General features: G+C 43.1%; 1 protein-coding gene across 10 annotated transcripts in view; it reads right to left on the bottom strand.

Annotated features, from left to right (window-relative positions):
* Nucleotides 1-18,728, bottom strand: part of REV1 (REV1 DNA directed polymerase) — an 82,180-nt gene that overhangs the window by 5,853 nt on the left and 57,599 nt on the right. For all 10 annotated transcript variants that reach the window (XM_060117171.1, XM_060117173.1, XM_060117172.1 and 7 more), the window contains 6 exons: nucleotides 16,097-16,225; nucleotides 13,492-13,646; nucleotides 11,159-11,278; nucleotides 5,389-5,609; nucleotides 4,944-5,116; nucleotides 265-367 (listed from right to left, as the gene is read on the bottom strand). In XM_060117171.1, the coding sequence (XP_059973154.1) occupies nucleotides 265-367; nucleotides 4,944-5,116; nucleotides 5,389-5,609; nucleotides 11,159-11,278; nucleotides 13,492-13,646; nucleotides 16,097-16,225 (901 nt within the window). The remainder of the gene's footprint in view (nucleotides 1-264; nucleotides 368-4,943; nucleotides 5,117-5,388; nucleotides 5,610-11,158; nucleotides 11,279-13,491; nucleotides 13,647-16,096; nucleotides 16,226-18,728) is intronic.

The raw sequence follows: 18,728 nt of genomic DNA, 5'->3' as shown, positions 1-18,728 counted from the left end.
TTAAAAGAAAGGCACTATAAAAATTCAAGATATGATACTTATTAATCTAAGCAGAAAACAGATTTCAGAACAAATGTGAATTCTTAAATAAGGAGACCAGCTCAGATGAGAAAGTCGTTTTTCAGTTTCTCTTCTTATATTACATCAGTGGAGCTGAAAAAAGCTGCATATAAACCCCCTAAACCGCACCATGACCACCCTCCGATCAACCCTCAAATAAGAAAAACATTACAGAAAATCCTGCTTTAAAATGTTACTACTCACCCCTCTCATATCCGAAATGTTGAGTTTCATTGTATGAAACATGTTTAGTGCAGCCTTTCCAATTATTTTTGCACTATCCGTTGCCTGGTCAAGAGTCACAGTCCTGTAAGTGATAGAACTTTTTTAAAGGAACAAAAGCTACATTCCATATGTATTCCCTGGTACCTCAGTAGTATGGAACAGTTTAAAGAGTTAAAGTTGTAAAGCAAGTTATCAGAAAGTTTAAATAAGTATTAAATATGATCCTTAAAAAAGCAGGACATAGTCTTCCTTCAAGGAAGCCAATCATGCTAAATTAATTACATTGGCAACAAGTGGGAAAAGAAAAATCATCAAGAACATTGGGACTTTCAGAGAGCTGGTCAACCAAAAATAAATTGAGAAAAATGTTTTAAAGAAATGTACTTCAGTTAATGTATATTCAAATATAAGCATATTATGTTGCAACTAAAGCCTGAGCAGTAAGTACGTTTTAGATTCCCAGAGATGTTTTAGGTTGCAAGATTATCTATGTTGAGGTATGGTTAAATACTCAGAAGAGAAAGATGAATCTCCCGGATTCTCCTGACTCTATTTTCAACATGTGAATATGCCCAATACATGGGCATGCGGATACAGAAATGTGTGGACACCTCTGAAGAAGGAAGTATGGTGGCACCCTGTCTAAAACCCAGATAGAAAGTATGCAATTTTTACATCTGTAAGAACTCCTCAAGGGGGACCAGAGAATGTGCCAGCGATATCAGGTGCCCAAGACTACATTTACTCTCCTTTTTCAGTACTATGAATACATTATGTATTTATCTATGAAAAGTACCTATCTCTTTAAGGAAATCATTTGCAAAAAATTTCCATTGGTTTGTTACCTAATGATTACCTTAAATTTATTTCACACAGATAAATAGAGAGTAACTTAAAAGCAAGATTTGTAGTGGACCATAGTGGTTTAAACGTGTTTATCTTCCTTTCCAAAACAACACTAAATGGACTTGAAATTATTTTTGGAAGGTGTGAACTCTTACAAGATAGCAGAGGGACAGAGACAAGAGGAGAGGGAAACTGTCAGCCGTAATTTAGAAAATACTCAAATGCCTGCTAAATGCCTAAGGCAAGGCACCAACTTCGAGATAAGCCAGTTTATGCTACAGAACCTCAGAAGAGCTCAGCAATGAGGTGTCAGGTATGTCTGAAAGGAGGGGGAGAGAATACATGGGAAGCAGGCTCTCACAGCTGGCCATCCTCCTTCCTGGACGGCTTCCCAGAGATGGGAATGTTGACACAGAGAAGCTACAGGGGGGTCAGGCACAGCAGAGGAAGAGCAGGGCCCCTCGCTCGGAAGCAGCACAGCACAGCCGTTCCCAGCCAGACCCCTCTCCTCCTGAGTAACCAGAACACCAGCTGTCACCGGTCCATCTTCTCACCCACCCACCCCCTGGGCGGAACATCTCACAAGAAGAACCACAGACACTGCCAGCTGGTTGTGGTAACCAAAGACCAAGCCCCTCCAGCCGCCCTCCAGGAGTGGAGTGAAGCCCCCTGGTCTGCGTGTCCCACTAAGAGTCCAGAGGCTCCCACAACATTTCAGCAGTTCACATATAAACAGCCAAGAACTATCAGATAGATAAATGCTTGAAGAAAATCTCTGATATAAAAGACAGCAACCAAAACAGGAAAAGAGGAACTCAGAGAGACAGACGGACACTGGGGGTAGAAGAGCATTTACGAGGTAAGAGAGGATTCTGCATCTGTGAAGAGATACTATAAATACTTATGTCCAAAGAAGAAATTCAAACACTCCAGTGTAAAACGTCAGTACTGATAGAAATGATAAATTTAACACCGGCAAAGTACCTGGCACGAAGACAAACGGATACCATCCCAGAACACCTGTGATAAAGAGAAGATCCTGAAAGTTCCAGAAAGAGCAGATCTCCTATAAAGAACAGGCAATCAGAAGAGCAGTGAACTTCTCAACAGTAACCCTGAAAAGATGACGACAATGGAGCCTTTAAACGTCTGAGGAAAAATGATTTCTAAGATATGTTTATAACCTTTAAGTCAGCAAACCACTGAGCATGAGGAGAGAGGTTTACACCCATGAATTCCTTCTCAAGATATGAGGAGACCAGGGATCTAGGAAAACAGGGATCCAACACAGAGAAGGGACACCCCACGACTCCAACTTTTCAGCAAGTCTTAAACAAATTCAGACCGGAGTAGCAGGTTGGGGACCCCAAGAGAAAGGCCTTCAAGAAAAGAGATCAAACCAGTAACAGACTTGCTGATGTGTTAAAACACAGTCACGGTGGAAGGCAGTCTGGGGATAAACTCAGTGGCAAATTCACAAAAAAGCAAGCAAAACGAGATACTCAGTAACTCCAGGAAAAAGATATTCAAGAGGAAAGAAAATGTGATCCTAGTGGACAATATGGACCAGCTATGTACAGTATGCACATGTCATAATAATGGGACAGTGGAGAGTGACTGAACCAAAACCCACCGACCTGACTGCGGGGGTGGGGGGCGGCAAGGAAAGAAACACGTCTGGGGAGAAGAGCAACAGGCAGTGGAGGAGAGAAGGGAGAAAATCCTCTTCTACAGGAGGAAGTCAGGCGAATGTTCTGCAAGACTCAAGACAGAAACAGCAGTTTAAGTATATATCTAGAAATACGGATGTAAATATCAGAAGACACCACAAAAAGGTTGAAAAGTATGGTGCTCAGAGCTGGGGAGAGGTGCAAAGGACTGGAAGCTGTATTTGACCTTTTCAATTAAAAGTTTATCACTTTTAAATATATATATTATGTATTAAATATATATATATAATATATATATAATATATATATACACACACACAATTCAAATTAAAAACACATATACAGAAAAGAACTCCAAGAAGGAAGAAGTCTTTTCCCAAAAGGAAAACTGTTATAAGAAAAATTCTCCTAAGTGATAATCAAGCCACAGATCTCAATCTACATGTGGCTCTTTGACTTATGCAACTTAAATTTTGTCATTTCGATGACAGTATCAAAATGTGCCTGTGAGTCACATGATTGCCATGTAGCTTTTGATTAAGGCCAATTACGAGAGATTACAGAATAATTATACACTTCTGAGTTTCCTAAACCACACAGGACTTCCGTTTGACTACAGCACGGGTCCAGACTACTTCCGGGAAGGGCCGGCTGGAAAATAGCTGGTACTCTGTTGTCTCTTTCACCTATGCTTCATGTTTTACAATCTCTTATATACAAATCATTCTTAGCTCCCATGAATCATGTAAAAACAGGCCACAGGCTGGATTTGGCCCACAGAAAGTAGTTTGCCAACCCCTGAATTAGAGGAAATACAGGATCAGTATTATAATATTTCATAACCTCTCACCTGAAACATTTCTTATGCAGTTACAATACCACCAAAACGTTAGGCTTAAATTAATGGCTTACAATTGATCTACATTACATTTATAAAATTACACTTGTTTCAATTAATCACGTGCTATTTATTTATGCCTTATGATGTCTCATCCAAAGATATTTATTTTAAGGGCATGGCAAAATGTATACTTTATTGCCAGCAATGCAGGCAGATTTTGGAACTGTCCGGTGTTAATATCTGTGGAAGAAATGATACTGTATCTGAGAATTGCTTCAAAATAACTAGGGGGAAGGAGAGGAAGGATGGTGCAGGTGCCCACCAGCAATTGTGGAGATCAGGTGATGGGTACATGGGGTTCATTACACTGTTTTCTCTACTTAATGTTTAAATTTTTCAAAATAAAACTTCTTTAAAAGTTTAGGACAAAAAAGAACAAATACCAATAACAGCAAGCAGATATGTGCTTACCAAAAAAGCTGAATATTATCCTTGAATTGGGGGAAATAAAGTACAGTTAAAATCCCAGTTTTTCCTAATGCTGTAATTAGATTTTTGGAATATCTGGATTTTCCAAAAAGGATTAAATGAAGGCTGATTTTCTTACTGTGCTTAGACAGAGGGAGCCCCTAGGTACTGCTGAATGCATCACAACATACAGTTCTAAGAAACTGTAAGATATTTTAAAATGCACAGACAGCAAGAGGAAACTACTACACTGTATTTTAATTTATCTGTCAATCAACCAAAGCTTTAAAATACAGTGTACTGTGTAGTATAAAATGGCATATACAAAATTAGGTATTTTCATATTGGCCACAAATCTTACATGAAGTTTTATATTAGTGGCCCTCACATTTAAAAAAACAGGGTTTTAAGATGCCTTCTACCAGTTTCCAGAGACTACCATAATCTGATTAATCTTTTCACAAAAAGAAATTACACCTCCCTAAATGAAGTAAATGTCTCATTGAAATCATTTTCTAAATTATTACACTGACGTTTCCCTGCAGAACCCTTCCAATAAGTCCACAACCGCCTCCCTTTCTGTCCCTGCACTGAACTCAAGACCCCAAGAACAGTCTGCCCCGGTCAGGGACACACGGACAGGCTGGCCTGGAACCTGGCAAGTCAACGTAGTTCTGACAGCCTTGAGCTGAGACCTGGCTCTGCAGAACGTCCAGGAACATCAGCGTTTTGCAGATTTTAAATTCCTACTCTTGTTTTTTTTCATTTTCCATTAATTGTAATAACCTGCACTGAAACATCAATATCCAATATCCTTTATAAGGTAAGCTTACCTGGTGATGTTATCACAAATTCCATGGCCTCCAAATTTCGCAGTTTCTACAGGGGCCCCCGGCTTCCGTACCATGATCTTGAGAGTCAGGCGTTTACCCTTCATGCCAGCAGCTTCAAGCCGCCGTTGGATTTCTTCTGAAAGACTCAGAAGAAAAGCTTCTGCTTCTTTTGGCTACAGAAAGACAAACGTAAAAAAATACCCTCCGTGTTATTTTCCTACATGCCTAACAATTCTTCTCAAGTAGATTAACTTTCAATATTAAACGTGTGTATGATTTAGTGCCCTGCTCTTGTCTACTTAAAAACAGACATTCTGCCGGTTCTGGGAACGGCAAGAGTTTTAAGACTGAATTTCAAGCATCAAGCGTCTATGGTCTAGTTGGAGAGACAGGACTATGTGAAAATATAAAGAATATAAGGTAAAACCTGTGAAGAGAGCAGTACCTGGGTAAACCTTATTCCATAGTTGATCTCAGCTGAAACAGATTTTCTTTCCTTTTCAGTTCGAACTGGTCTATCGTCCAAACCACGGCAGAACCTATAAAGCATCTGACCTGTTTTGGGACCAAATTCTTTCTGGAGTCTTGCCATGGTCATATATTGCAAGTCTCCACAAGTTCTAATTCCCAAAGATGTCAACTTGGATTCCATTGAGCGTCCAACTCCTAGGAAAGGGACAGTTCTTTAATTCTGCATATAAGCTATTAAAAACAATTGAGCATTATGAAATAACTATTCATGCACAAACAACTAATTTAAAATAATCTCCCTTAAAATTCTGAAGTGACATAACTGAAGCATCTCATAGATTAAGAAGTTTTTTTTTGGTTGGTGCAAATCATACTAGTAAAGTTATTCCTAGAAGCTACTTCTCAATTTGGACTCTACCTATAGGTGAACCAGAACTCTTCAAGTGTGTATGACTAAGTAAGTTCTCCAAAAAGTGTGATTTTTATTTATTACTGAGTAAAAAAGTTTTCTATCTTATTTACAAAATCAACTAAGTTACAGACTCGTTTAAGCTAGTCTATAGTATGACTTACAGACATACTAGGAGACTCAGGAGTGTTAGGGATTCTACTATGACTTCGGTGAGGGCCAAACTTCTCAATGGTTCAGCCACATTTTCTGAATGGGAACTAGAACAAGAAGTCATGACAGACGTCCAAGCCCACGTCACTTGCTCTCATACTGGACAAAGTGGCACAAGTGACGTGGGGATGAAGGTTCCTGAGCAAAGTAGCAGCGAGGGGAGGACACACAGATGTCTTTTACCAGCAAAGATTATCTCCCTGGAAAGGCAGTCGGTGTCCGGCAGCTGGGCCAGCGTGCAGCAGCCCCTCGTCACCGTCTGCAAGATGCAAGGCTGGAGCCTCGCCCAAAGGATGCTCACGAGCTCTGTTGCTCTCCATGTGCCCAAAAGCTTAACGAAGGTACATGTGTCTGGGAAAGCGATTTAAGAGTAACCTGGGGGAACTAAAACTCTTATTAAAATGGTCTAGGGCTTCCCTGGTGGCGCAGTGGTTGAGAGTCCGCCTGCCGATGCAGGGGACGCGGGTTCATGCCCTGGTCCGGGAGGATCCCACATGCCGCGGAGCAGCTGGGCCCGTGAGCCATGGCCACTGAGCCTGCGCGTCTGGAGCCTGTGCTCCGCGGCGGGAGAGGCCACAGCAGTGAGAGGCCCGCATACCGCAAAAATAAAAACCAAAAAAAAAAAAAAAAAATGGTCTCCACACCATGAGATCAGTATTGTCCATCAGTGAGGAAGACTGCAGTCTGGCCTTCCGTAGGATGTTACCAGGGAGCTCAGAGTGGAGTCTGGGGTCGCCTACCTGTCACCGTTATTGTCACTTCTAGCTCCAGTTCTCTGAGTGGCCCTAGTGGGGGAAGGAGCGTTCTTGTCCAGGTTCTGCCAGGAGAACCTCTTGGAGCAGTTACACAGAGGCACGGTTAGGAGGGAGGTGGTCAACTTTACAAAAGGTCTGTGACCACAGAAGTGGGAGAGACAAGTTTAACCCAAGAAAATCTGTCCCCTAATGGAAGTCAGATGAAAGGTGTTAAGGGTGCTGTACCCCATTTGTGCCATTTTCAAGTTCAAGTCAGAACAGAGACCAAGCAAGAATAGCGGAGTCCAAGTTAACAACAAGAGAACCCTCCAGAGGAAGACCATTCAAAAAACGACGAAATTCTAAGTGAAACCTATTGGAGTATTTTTCAAGATGGGGAGGAGGAACCCAACGAAAGGGACAAATCAGATACGAGGGTGGCCAAAGCCAGAGAGACATTCTACGCAGCTGTTCATGTTCAGGGAACGCTTTCTGTCTCTATTTTTTTCCGTCCCATCATTGCCCCAACTCCCCACCCTCAAGATGTGATCATGTTCTTTCCCTGACACACCTGGGCAGCCGATCTGTTCTCCCTGATTTGCAAAATCAGCAAGAGGCAATAATCCTGCATTAACTGTGTGTATTGGGATGGGCAGGGGGAACCTGTAGATTTTGAGAGTCTCTTGAGTATACCAGAACACAATTACCATTCACTAAGAGGTACAGAAGAAAGACGATTACATTAAATAGCACCAAGTTAACCACGATCAACCTAATCTAACTGAACTGTCCCTCTAGGGAAGAAGAGAGGTTCCTCTCCATTACAAGCTCATCTAATGGAATGGAATGGCCTGAAGCTGAGTGGGAGAAGGAGGCATGGATGGTCTACCTCTAACCCCTACGACGTTTGCACAGGGGGGGAAAGTTAGCTTGGAATCAGCACCAAGGCCCCGAATGGGTGCTAGTTTGATTGCTTCGTGTGAGCGTGTTTAAGGAAAGGAGGCCCCTCTAAGGAGGAAGTAACAGGGTCTTGAGAATCAAATTGAGTGCAGCCACCTAGAAAGGGAACCACGAAGGAAAATGTGCTAGCGTAGAACCAAGGTTCTGAGAAGGAGAGAAGAAAAATGAAGCTGTGGAAGCTGCCAGTCAAGCCACTGGACGAAGATGTGGCATCTGTCCTTGAAGGGGAACGACGACCCCAGACTAAGAACAGCCAGGAATGCCTCCTCCCGGCACCCGGACCTTGACAGTCCAGAGACGCAGAAAAGTCAAGTTCCAAAGAATCAACCTTTGCCATCTAAGTTAGCACCGTTCAACAGAACCTTCTGTGGTGATGGAACCGTTCTCTTCTGTGCTGCCCAATTCAGGAGGCACCCGCCACGCGTGGTTAACTGAGCACTGACTGCAATGTGGGCAGTACAACTGGGAAGATGAATTTTAATTTTATTTAAATCTTTAATTAATTTAACCTAAAATTTTCTAGCTCCACTTGGCTAGTGGCTCCCATATCAGGACAGTGTAGATGGTCATGTACACCTACACGGCCGCGGTGCTTATCTGACACGAGAAGAAAGAGCTGGAAACCTCAGAGTGGGTGCACACACCCAGCAGAGGATGGACAAGGGGCAGAATCCCACAAGCCAGGGTGAAAAGCCTTGCGAAGAGCCACAGAAACCGTGGAAAGAGTGACCGCATTTAAACAGTTGTTGGGGACAGTCCTTTCTTTCATTAGCTAAACAGATCTCGCTGGGTCATTTATATGCCAGCACAACATGCAGTCATTACTCTGTGGCGCCTTCATAAACTTACTAGTGTGTGTTCCCCTTTTACGCGGCTGTAACGATTGTGTGCTGTGTGCCAGGCACGCCGTGTGCTCAGTCACCGGTCAGGGCACACAGGGACAGAGGCGGCTGGTGGGGGACAAGGAGGGAGGCGCCTTTAACTTGGACCTGCTTCTGGTTATTGGTTATAGAGCAGAACTTACTCAAAGCACGTGCCACAAAATGTTAATAGTCACCATGTATTCATCTTCAACTATCTTTGGGAAACGACAAACTTTTAACAAAGATGAACAAGCTTCCTTCTTGTAAGAATTCTCAGAACTTACTACTCAGCGGGCCCCTCCACCGCACAGCGTTCCCGCGTGCATGTGGAGCCTGCTTTCAAAGGGACAGCTTGTACTACCATCCCAGGGCAGGAGTAACAACAGAAAAGGCTGACGTTTTACACACTGAAATGTTCTATATCTTCCTGACAATAAATTTGGGGATTTTTATAAAAGTCAGTAGTCTTACACATGAAAATCTCTCCAACAATTCTGGGCGGCCACAGGCTACAAGCTGGTTCTGACGGAGAGAGGAGCAGGTGGATTGCCAGAGGAAGCCGATCCTGGCCGCCCCCATCTCCCCCAGATTTCAAGGTTCTCTTAGGAACTTCAAGGCTGTGCCTAAGAACTCAACCAGGACACGTAAACCCACACGTGCCCTTCAAAAAGTAAAGTCCTTCCAGCCAGGAAGCAAATGAAGGTGAAAGGTAAGATGACTAGGTCAAGGAACTAAAACTAAAACCTCTCTGTTTCTGTGTTAAAAAAAACCAAACCAAACACACACAAAAAAACTTACAAAAATGATGCAGTATAAAGATGGTGCTGTGGACGGAACTGTGTCTCTTCAAGATACCTATGCTGAAATCTTAATTCCCAGTACCTCAGAATGTGACTGTAACTGGAGAAAGGTCCTTCGTAAAGGTAATTAAGGTAACAAGAGGTCATAGAGGTGGGCCCTAATCCAATATTACTGGTGTCCCTATAAGAAGAGATCAGGACACAGACGCACAAAGAGAAAACACCAGTGAAGACACAGGGAGAAGACGGTCACCTACACGCCATGGAGAGAGACCTCAGGGGAAACCCAACACGCTGGCAGCTCATTCATGGACCTCTAGTCCCTAGGATTCTTGAGGAAATAAACTGCTGTTGTTTAAGCCACTCAGTCTATGGTATTTTGTTATGGCAGCCTCAGCAAACTAATAAAGATGCCAAAGTAATGATAACTTTGAACTCAAATTTCACATGCACTTTAAAAACACTGGTTCCTTCTTATATAAAACTGCAATAAGACATGTTATTAAAACTCCTAAATCGTGTGGTCTAATAAGGTAATTTGCTAGCATGATTTTATAAGGTTACTCTTCAAATTTCACCTCAAACTGACCATCAAAATGTCATATTTCACATTTCTGATACTACCACATTCTTGGATGTTATTTACTAGGGAGTCAGGAGGCTTCAGAACTAACCCATCATAAAATGGCTTTTGGGTCATTTAATATTTTTGGCCTATAACAGAAATTTCTAAGTTCAGATATACCTTTCTTAGGCTTAAGAACATGCATCTAAAAATACCACTAAATCCACTGTTAAAAGTGTTAAAACCTTTAACAACAAATGAATTTTAAAAAACCTTTCACTAAAAGTATACTCTCTTGAACTTTCCCACCACAAACACCTGGGAGCTTTGTGAAGCTAACGCAGGCTGCTTTACAAAAACAGGAGAGGGTGATCTGAAATGGTATCCTGGATTACTATATGGCTCAGAGAAATTTCTTAGAAAGAGGTACCTACCATAGAAAGCAAGTCTAAATATTTAATAATTGTGAAATGAACTGCCCTACACACAAAAATTACATCTGTTCAAGGCCCCAAAAGGGCAACCATTTTCCAGTTACAATGAATTATACTTGATTTCTCCAAAGAGAAAGGTTTTTACATGCTAGGTTAGCTAGCCACACTACACAAGAAAGTAAAATAACTAACCATCCTGTGCGTTAGGTGAGCAAGGTATGCCTTTTTGGACATTTTACTTCAACCTGAGTTAACAAAATACAATACTTCATTTTAGGTTTTCTTCTTCCTAATATGGTTTATACATTTTCTACTTTTAAAACTATTTGTTTAGTAAACTCAGAAAAGTATCACTAGTTTGGAAGGACAATTTTGTAAATAGGGGAATCGATTTTCAAAACTTTATCTTGGGTCTAGAAGTACACTATTTCAATTGTGATTTACTTAAAGGACCAAAAGTCAATTTCATCATATTCTTTTAAATATGACTTCTTAGAATTCCTTCATCTTGGCACTTGAGAAATACTTAAACACTTAAAAGTAAAACACACGAGAGGCAAAACTAAAATGTTATATTAAGGTTCTGATAAATCAATTGAAAGGATATTCATTGTGGAGTTCTAAATTTTGTTTCCCATGGCACTCAATAAAAGATTAAAATTTTTTAATTCATTTTTTAAAAAAGAAAGAAACGTTTTACATCTATGAAAAGCACTAATGAATACTTATAATAAATAGAAGTTAAAAAGAAACGATTTGTATTTACCTGGCAGATTAGTAACTAGCTGACCTCTGATAAAATCATCCACTTCTTCCGGTTTTAGGTGGTACTGGCCGTCCGGCTTTGCTTTCCTGGTTGCCATTCTAGCCAGGAGAATATTAGAACCTATAATTTTTTTTTAAAAAAAGGAAAGAAAGAAAGAAGTCATTCAAGAAATATTCACAATTATTTTCAAAATTTCTTAACAAAGACATCTACAGGCAGGTTACCTATCAAATTTCTAAAGAAAATGAAAATAATGGGCAACTTTGATCATTTCAAACACAGTACAAAACTGGCAGGATTCTGTTAAGTATTACAGATTATAACCAGCATCGCTCCTGGACAGATGTTACCTTCTGTTCCAAAACACGTGACATTTCAACATCTCCTACCCAGGTAAAGGAATAGAGAAAACAGTCCTAATCTAAGACTGGAGGTTTATAGGAATTGTGGGCAATGATCAGCAATCAGTTCATTTTATCAACCAATGTTTATTTGTTTGTTTGTTTTTGGCCGTGCCATGTGGCTTGCAGGATCTTAGTTCCCTGACCAGGGATCGAACCCAAGCCCCCTGCAGTGGAAGCGCAAAGTCATAACCACTGGACCACCAAGGAAGTCCCTCATTTTAGCAACCAATGGATCCACGTTGGGTAGAAATAAGGCCAAAGAAATGCCATTGGACTTGGGGAGGAGAAGCCCAAAGAACCAGATGTCTCACTGTATGATGAGAACATGTGGAGTAGAAACTGAGGGTATGAGCATCTTAAAAAAGAAGACAGACAGTGACAGTGAGGTCCAAGGTGTGTGAACGGACACAGACAACTAACGCAGAGCAGAGAGAAGGCTACTGGAGCCCGAGAAGGTATCAGGCATCTGAGAAATACCTAAATGGGGTCAGATGAAGTTCTGTGTAAATAATAAAATCTCCACGAATTACAGAAGACTTCTATAAAGCACATATCTTAGTTTTACAGGAGACTTACATTAAAAACAGTGTGTTTTCCTAGGATAAATGTATAGATATTCATGAAGGAAAAAGTACTGGAAAGGCACACTAAAATGATAAAAGTGGTGAGTTCTGAAGAAAAGAGGGCTGAGAAGTGGAAACATCATTTGGGATTTTTGTCTTAATTAAGTGCTTGAACTTAAAAGGACATATTCATGTCATCCCACTTGTAAATTTAAAATAAATACAATTTACAACAAAGAACTAAACCTGTGCCTGACAGTGGACTCCAGAAGGCAAGTCCTACACGAATGCTGAGAAGGGTGTGCAGGCCGCACATCAGGGAGCCAAAGGGCAGCCTGCCCGTAACCGGAGTGACGCTGTGAATGTGTTCCTCATGCTCTGTATGTTCTGCAGCTTATGACGTTCTGACATCTTAAAAATCCCTCCGACGGGGAGCGCCTGCCCTCCCAGGGCTGGTTAATCCCTAAAGACAGCAAGCAAGTTCCTGGGGGTGCGCCTCTCACACCCACGCCAGACACCCCAAGAGAGGCTCATCAAACTCACACACAGACCCCAAGAGAGGCTCTGGCCGAGGATCTCCCCTCACTCCTGCTTCTGCCTCCAGACCTGCACGTGGCGCTCCCGCACGAGGCCCTGCGTGGGGCTGCACGCCCTGCCCTCCTCTCGGGACAGGCACGCGGTAAAGATCTCCTATGGGTAGAGGCACTGGGCTCGTTCAGACGGGAGGGACACGGGGAAGCTCAGGGTGACAGAGGGGGCTCCAGAGCACACAGCTGCGAGAGTCGACAAGAGGAGGACCGATGATGGGAAGGGCTGAGGAAGCAAACACTGGGCTTAGAGACAAAACAGGTCAGGGCTGGGGGGAGGGGATAATGGGGGTGTGTGTGGATGAGTCAGTAACAGCAACTTGTGGCCCCGAGAGAGTGAAGACAGGGCTGGCTGAGCGGGCTGGCTGAGCGGTCCAGGAAGCTTCAGAAAGTAACTGAGTTAACACAAGACGCAACAGCACGGAACTCCAAACCCCACTCACGCTGCACTGCCTTAAACACCTCGCCTCTGTTCACTTGAAAAAAAATACTGTTGACATACATTGCATCCAATATTCCCCATTTTTGAAGACCAAGAAATATTCCAACTTGTTTATTCCAAAGATGTTATCAATCATTTACTTACGTTTCCAACACTTTCATCTCATGCTTTGCCCAACTGTGAGCCATGCCGAGAACCGTTTCAGAAGTGGGAGACCTACGCGGTACGGTGATAAAAACGAAACCTAAAAATCACTCCTAAAAATCAAGCGGTATTCAACGATCCCAGAGCACTGCTTTGAGGAAAATGAGTAGTACAAGATACGCTGGCTACTGACCGATTCCCACAGAGGCAGCGCATTTAGTCTGGTCTTTGATTTCCGTGCGGACAGCGTTTGCAAATTCGTCAGGAGTGAGTCTGGTCTCTGCGAGGATTTCAGTGATGTCTACCAGAGCTTCATCACAGCTGACAGCTTCGATGCTATGTGTGTAGCTGCCAACACAGAGCAAAGGCATCGAATCACAGCCACAGCTTAACATCAAGCAGCCACATGTGGCAAAACAGGCTTTCCTATCTTTCTTTGACATTTCCTTACAAGACTTAAAATGCTAAAAATATTAGCATTTTAACTGAACTGGCCCAAGCGCCCCTATTTACTCACTTAACTTTTAATGGCAAAGTTAATCAATGTTTTCTTTTTTTCCATATTAACTACCCAAAATACAACAGAAATGACCATTTCAATTTCCCTATACTGAGAATACCATTGTAAACCTCTGAATAGTTGAAAAGTAGTAAGTGAACTGGAATTGTCACAACATTTAATTTCAAAAATGTTCAAACACGATTTACCAGAATCCTTGAGGAACAGAAAAATCACACAAATCAAACAAGCAATTGACAGTCTCCTATACAAAAATGCCCAGGATACAGTAGGATATGATGGCCAATCACCCAGATGCCTGTCCAGAAGGACACCAGCAACACTCCCTGCACGTGGAAATACTTCGGGTTTTGATTTCTGTTGTTGTTTGGTCATGATCTACTCACACAAAGGACTGTTTCAATTCTCCATAGAAGAGGAAAAGGAAGAGAAGAATCACCATGTGGCTCTGATGCTAATTAAATATGTGAACCACAAGGCCAGCAGAGGCCTCAGGACCAGAAATGGATCTTCAATAATCCACCTGGTAAAGTACCAGGAGGGCCAGGCCTTGCCTCTCACTACACCTTACTGTAGGTTACGAATCAGATTAATTACCATCAACAATCATTTAAGAAGTGAGTGTTTTGTTAGGTTTAACTCCAGAGAGAAATCTGCAAGAGCAGAAGGGTATTCCTGATATGGAAGCTGCTCTGAGGCATGGAGAATATGAAGCAGAGGCAGGATTTCCAAAGGTGGAAGGAGAACAAGGAATGTTTTTCCCCAGACAACAGCCACGTGCCACTAACAGTGTCTCCTCCACCCACTAAAATTATACGATAGCATCCGCCAAACCCCCCGATCTGAGGTGCAGGCTGGCTGCCCACTCCAGGGCCTCCGTAACCAGAACACGCGGCACCCAGCTCGGCCACCCGCTCCCAGCCCACACACGGCGCTGCTACTGGCCGCAGCTTTGGGACGGGACTTGAAAAGCACCCTCTCCACCTGCAGCACTGACATTCCCACCTTGGGGCTGTGGTTGTAACTGGCTCGTCATTCAGCCCTAAGTCCACAGACTGATGCCAGACAACTTCACCTGCCCCTCTGTGCTTCTCTCTCCTGCTAAAGTAAGCTCCTCAAAGGCAGAGCCTGGATCCGACTCCACTCTCACAGGACCGGCAGCATCAACAGTGGTTTGCACTTGGTAGACACTCCATGAACAGGTGTTCAAAGTAACGCGTAAGAAAGGAGGGAAGAAGTGGAGACGGAGGCAAGAGCCTCCCTCAGAACATCAACACAGCCCAGGGGTTGGCGGACCCTGGTCTGCTGTCTAGAGGCCTGTTTTGGTGAATAAAGACTGAAGGGAGCAGGGCCGACCCCGCACCTCGTCTGACTGCCGCCACCGTCCACGGCAGGGCTGAGCAGCTGGGATGACCACCTTACCCGGACTTTTATGGAGAAAATATGCCAGCTCCAGCTGTAGAGCATACACGGCCTGACGTATACTTATCTAAAATGTTGAGTTTTGAATTAACATTCAACATACCTACACTGTAAATATTCTAAAAATTAATCTCTTTTTCTCAAGCCAACTAATCACCCACCTTGAAACTACAGCTGACCCTTGAACAACAGCGGTTTGGACTGCACGGACCACGTATGCCTGGATTTTGTCAGCAGTGAACACTGGAGCGCTACGAGATCACCGACACGGAGGTGCCTCGGGCGCAGAGGGCAGCTGCCGCGACACGCGGCCCTCCGCCGCCCGGAGGACAGCACCGCACCACCCCAAGTTGTGCAAGCGCCAGCTGAACTGCTAGAACCTTTTATCAAAACTAACTTTTGGCATCCCTAATGATTTTAGAGGACACAGGGTTTGACAAAGTCTCTACTTGTTAACGTATAGTTCTCATTTGAAACAAAACCATAATTCAAATATAATAAAAGAGAATAACCAGGTTAAAAACTCTAATCCTTCAGCTGTCTGGTTCCACGGAGGGAAACCTGGAACCGCTGACGAGAAGTCATGCAGGCACCGAATCAGACCAACATCACCGCCAGGGAGCAGCTGAACAATCCCAGCCGTGCAAACACGTCCCCAAGGCCTGAACCCTGCTCCGGGAGGTGCTCGTGGGAAGGAGAGGGGCCGTGACACCAGCAGGCAGAGGAGCAGGCTCCCGGGAGAGAGGAGCGTCCAGCACAAGTGCCCCCGACAGGCCTGGGGAAACCGTACCCTCTTCACCATTAGGTAGAAGCAGTAAAGGAGCAGGCGGGAGCGTGAGCGCAGCACACGACGTACCTGGCCAGCGTCTCATACATCGTTCGCGCAACTTCCTTATACGCGTGAAAATCATAGGGGACAGCCTGAAGGTTGGGACAAAGCTGTTTCGCTTGCCCGAAAAACATTCCATTCCTAATGCCAACTTGTCTAGAGAAAGAACAAAATACAGTGGAGGTTAGACTAGGAATTTTTAAATGCCAAATCAAGTATCAAATACTGGTAGTATCTCCCCAAGCCACTGATACACAATTTTCATTTAACTCCATTTTCATGAGGGGTTAAAAAAAACAGGCATTAAGACAACTTACAGGTTTGTTTTCCCCCCAAAAGGAAACTGACAAGATTGTCTGATGCGTGTAAGTGACATGTGCAGATGTGCCCAAGTACGTTATTCAAAGGCCAGGTTTGGCTCCTGCCTCTGTGAAGACGTCTCCTGAGACTCAGACCTCTGGCGCCTGTGCAGAGATGCCAGCACACCACACGCCGGTGATACCACAACCACCGCAGAGCAGGAGCGTGCTGTCAAAACGGTCTGCTTCCCCTCACACGTGGCCCAGTTCGGCCAGGGCTCAATCCCCCGAAGACAAAGAATATAAACAGCAGAACCACACAAAACAGCGCTATGCGACAGACAGACACAGTGTACTCATCCTATTACCACCCAATTCCCAATTGACCAATTCCAAGCTCCTGCAGTGGCTCCACAGTGGCTGAGATGCCAACAGCATTGGACATGGTGGGACATCACTCTGGGCAGGGGCCAGGGTTCCAGAACTTTGAGGGACCTAATTGAAAATGGTAAATTTCAAATCTTTTGCGTGTCTCCACGCCCCACTTACCTGTGGTAATTTGGAGCATTCAGCACAAAACTGTAATTATGGAATTATACATAATGAGTACAATTCCATGTTACTACTATGCAATGAATCGAAAAAAAAATCTTACAGTAAAAACACAAGCAGATAATAATAAGCAGTGTTTCCCCAGATTACATACTCATAGGTGTAAATACATCAAATGGTTACTTGATACATCTACCCAATAAATATTTACTCAGTGCTCACTCAGTATGGAGGTGTGCCCTGTGGCACAGAGGCCTGTGGTGCCTGCCCATCCCAGACCACCAGTGAGAGCCAAGAAGGAAAAGACTCCACCAAGCCATTCAGATGAAAGAAATGCAAAAGGACATGCATTTTTAATGTATATAAAAACAATAATAGATCATCAGATGGCAAAGCCCAGAGTAGATGAGAAATATCTAATAAGAGAGAAAAATGACAGTAAAGGAAGAGATGATTAACAAATCATGGTGAAGAAAACAACACTTTCATTCATTTAACAAAAGTTTATGTCTCAGGCACTATGTGAGTACAGCGTATCCCATGACATCCATGAGGGTGACCTGCGCTGGCCTAGGGGAGGACGGATTCAAGGTGACGGACCTGGTTCGTGAGGCAGGGAAGTGTGTGCGGAGGAGCTCACAAGTCTGCAGAGACGTGCACAAACAAGCTCAAACGTCCCAGGAGTGCCAGATACAGAGGTTCAGCGTGCAACAAAGCTAAGCTTACACATTAAAGCTAAGTATTCATTTTTAAAGGAATGTCTTACATAATTCCTGTAAGCACAATACTCTTGTATTTACAATCAATTCGTTTTCAAATTGTTCACTTACACAAAAGATTTCAGGGACATATTACTTAGAAAAATGCAATACATCAACTTACGTACTCACGCATACCTACACCTCACAGAGAAATGTTTAGGGATCACTAGACACTGTAAGGAAGTTATGAACAAAAAAAGGGTAAACCTCAGAGGCTTCCCATAACTAAGGGAAGCAAAAGACCTTGAGTTGGTGGTTGGGAAATTAGACTTGTTTCATATAAAATAAATGAGTAGGAATTCCCTAGCGGTTCAGTGGTTAGGACTCATCACTCTCACTGCCAAGGGCCCGGGTTCAATCCCTGGTTGGGGAACAAAGATGCCACAAGCCATGCAGCACAGACAAAAAAATAAAATAAAATAAAATAAGATAAATGAGTAAAGACAATTACAAAACAGCTTGAAATAACTTCACTACAGTGACATTTATTCCTCTCAAATGAAGTCGCAGGCGGCAAAGACTACCAGTACTTCGTAAGCTGCAGAAACGGTTGACTCCCAGGATTCCAGTGAAGGCAGCACACTCCTTCTTCCACGTGCTATATGCTCAGACAACGGTATTTGGTGTTGCATCAGACAACATTAAAAAAAAGTAACCAGTAAATCACTGTCACTGTCAATTCAATATAGCAAAGGACATCCATACCACTAATTAAGGACTGTAAAATGGCCTTACAAAAGCACGTGAAAACAGAGGTTTAGAAATGATTTGCTCTTAAAAATTTATGATTCTAGGATATTTGTATATCATTACCTATCCATCTACATTATTCACCTTCTAACTTACTATGTATAAAGCTGGTTCTCTATGGTAAGTATGAGCACATATTCTGACCTACATATATGCATTCTACCTTCCTGACGTCTACCGTCTCATGTTCACATCCCATCCTTTGCTGACCCCATTATTATAAAGTCTGTGTCTTCTGAAAACTCACCAGTGCCTAAAGGTGGGATGACCGCGCCCACAATACAGTCCCCACGCCAA

Source organism: Mesoplodon densirostris, chromosome 14, assembly GCF_025265405.1.
Source record: "Mesoplodon densirostris isolate mMesDen1 chromosome 14, mMesDen1 primary haplotype, whole genome shotgun sequence".
Taxonomy (NCBI): domain Eukaryota; kingdom Metazoa; phylum Chordata; class Mammalia; order Artiodactyla; family Ziphiidae; genus Mesoplodon; species Mesoplodon densirostris.
The sequence above is the reverse complement of the archived record's forward strand: the minus strand, read 5'-3'. Positions and strand labels throughout refer to the sequence as shown.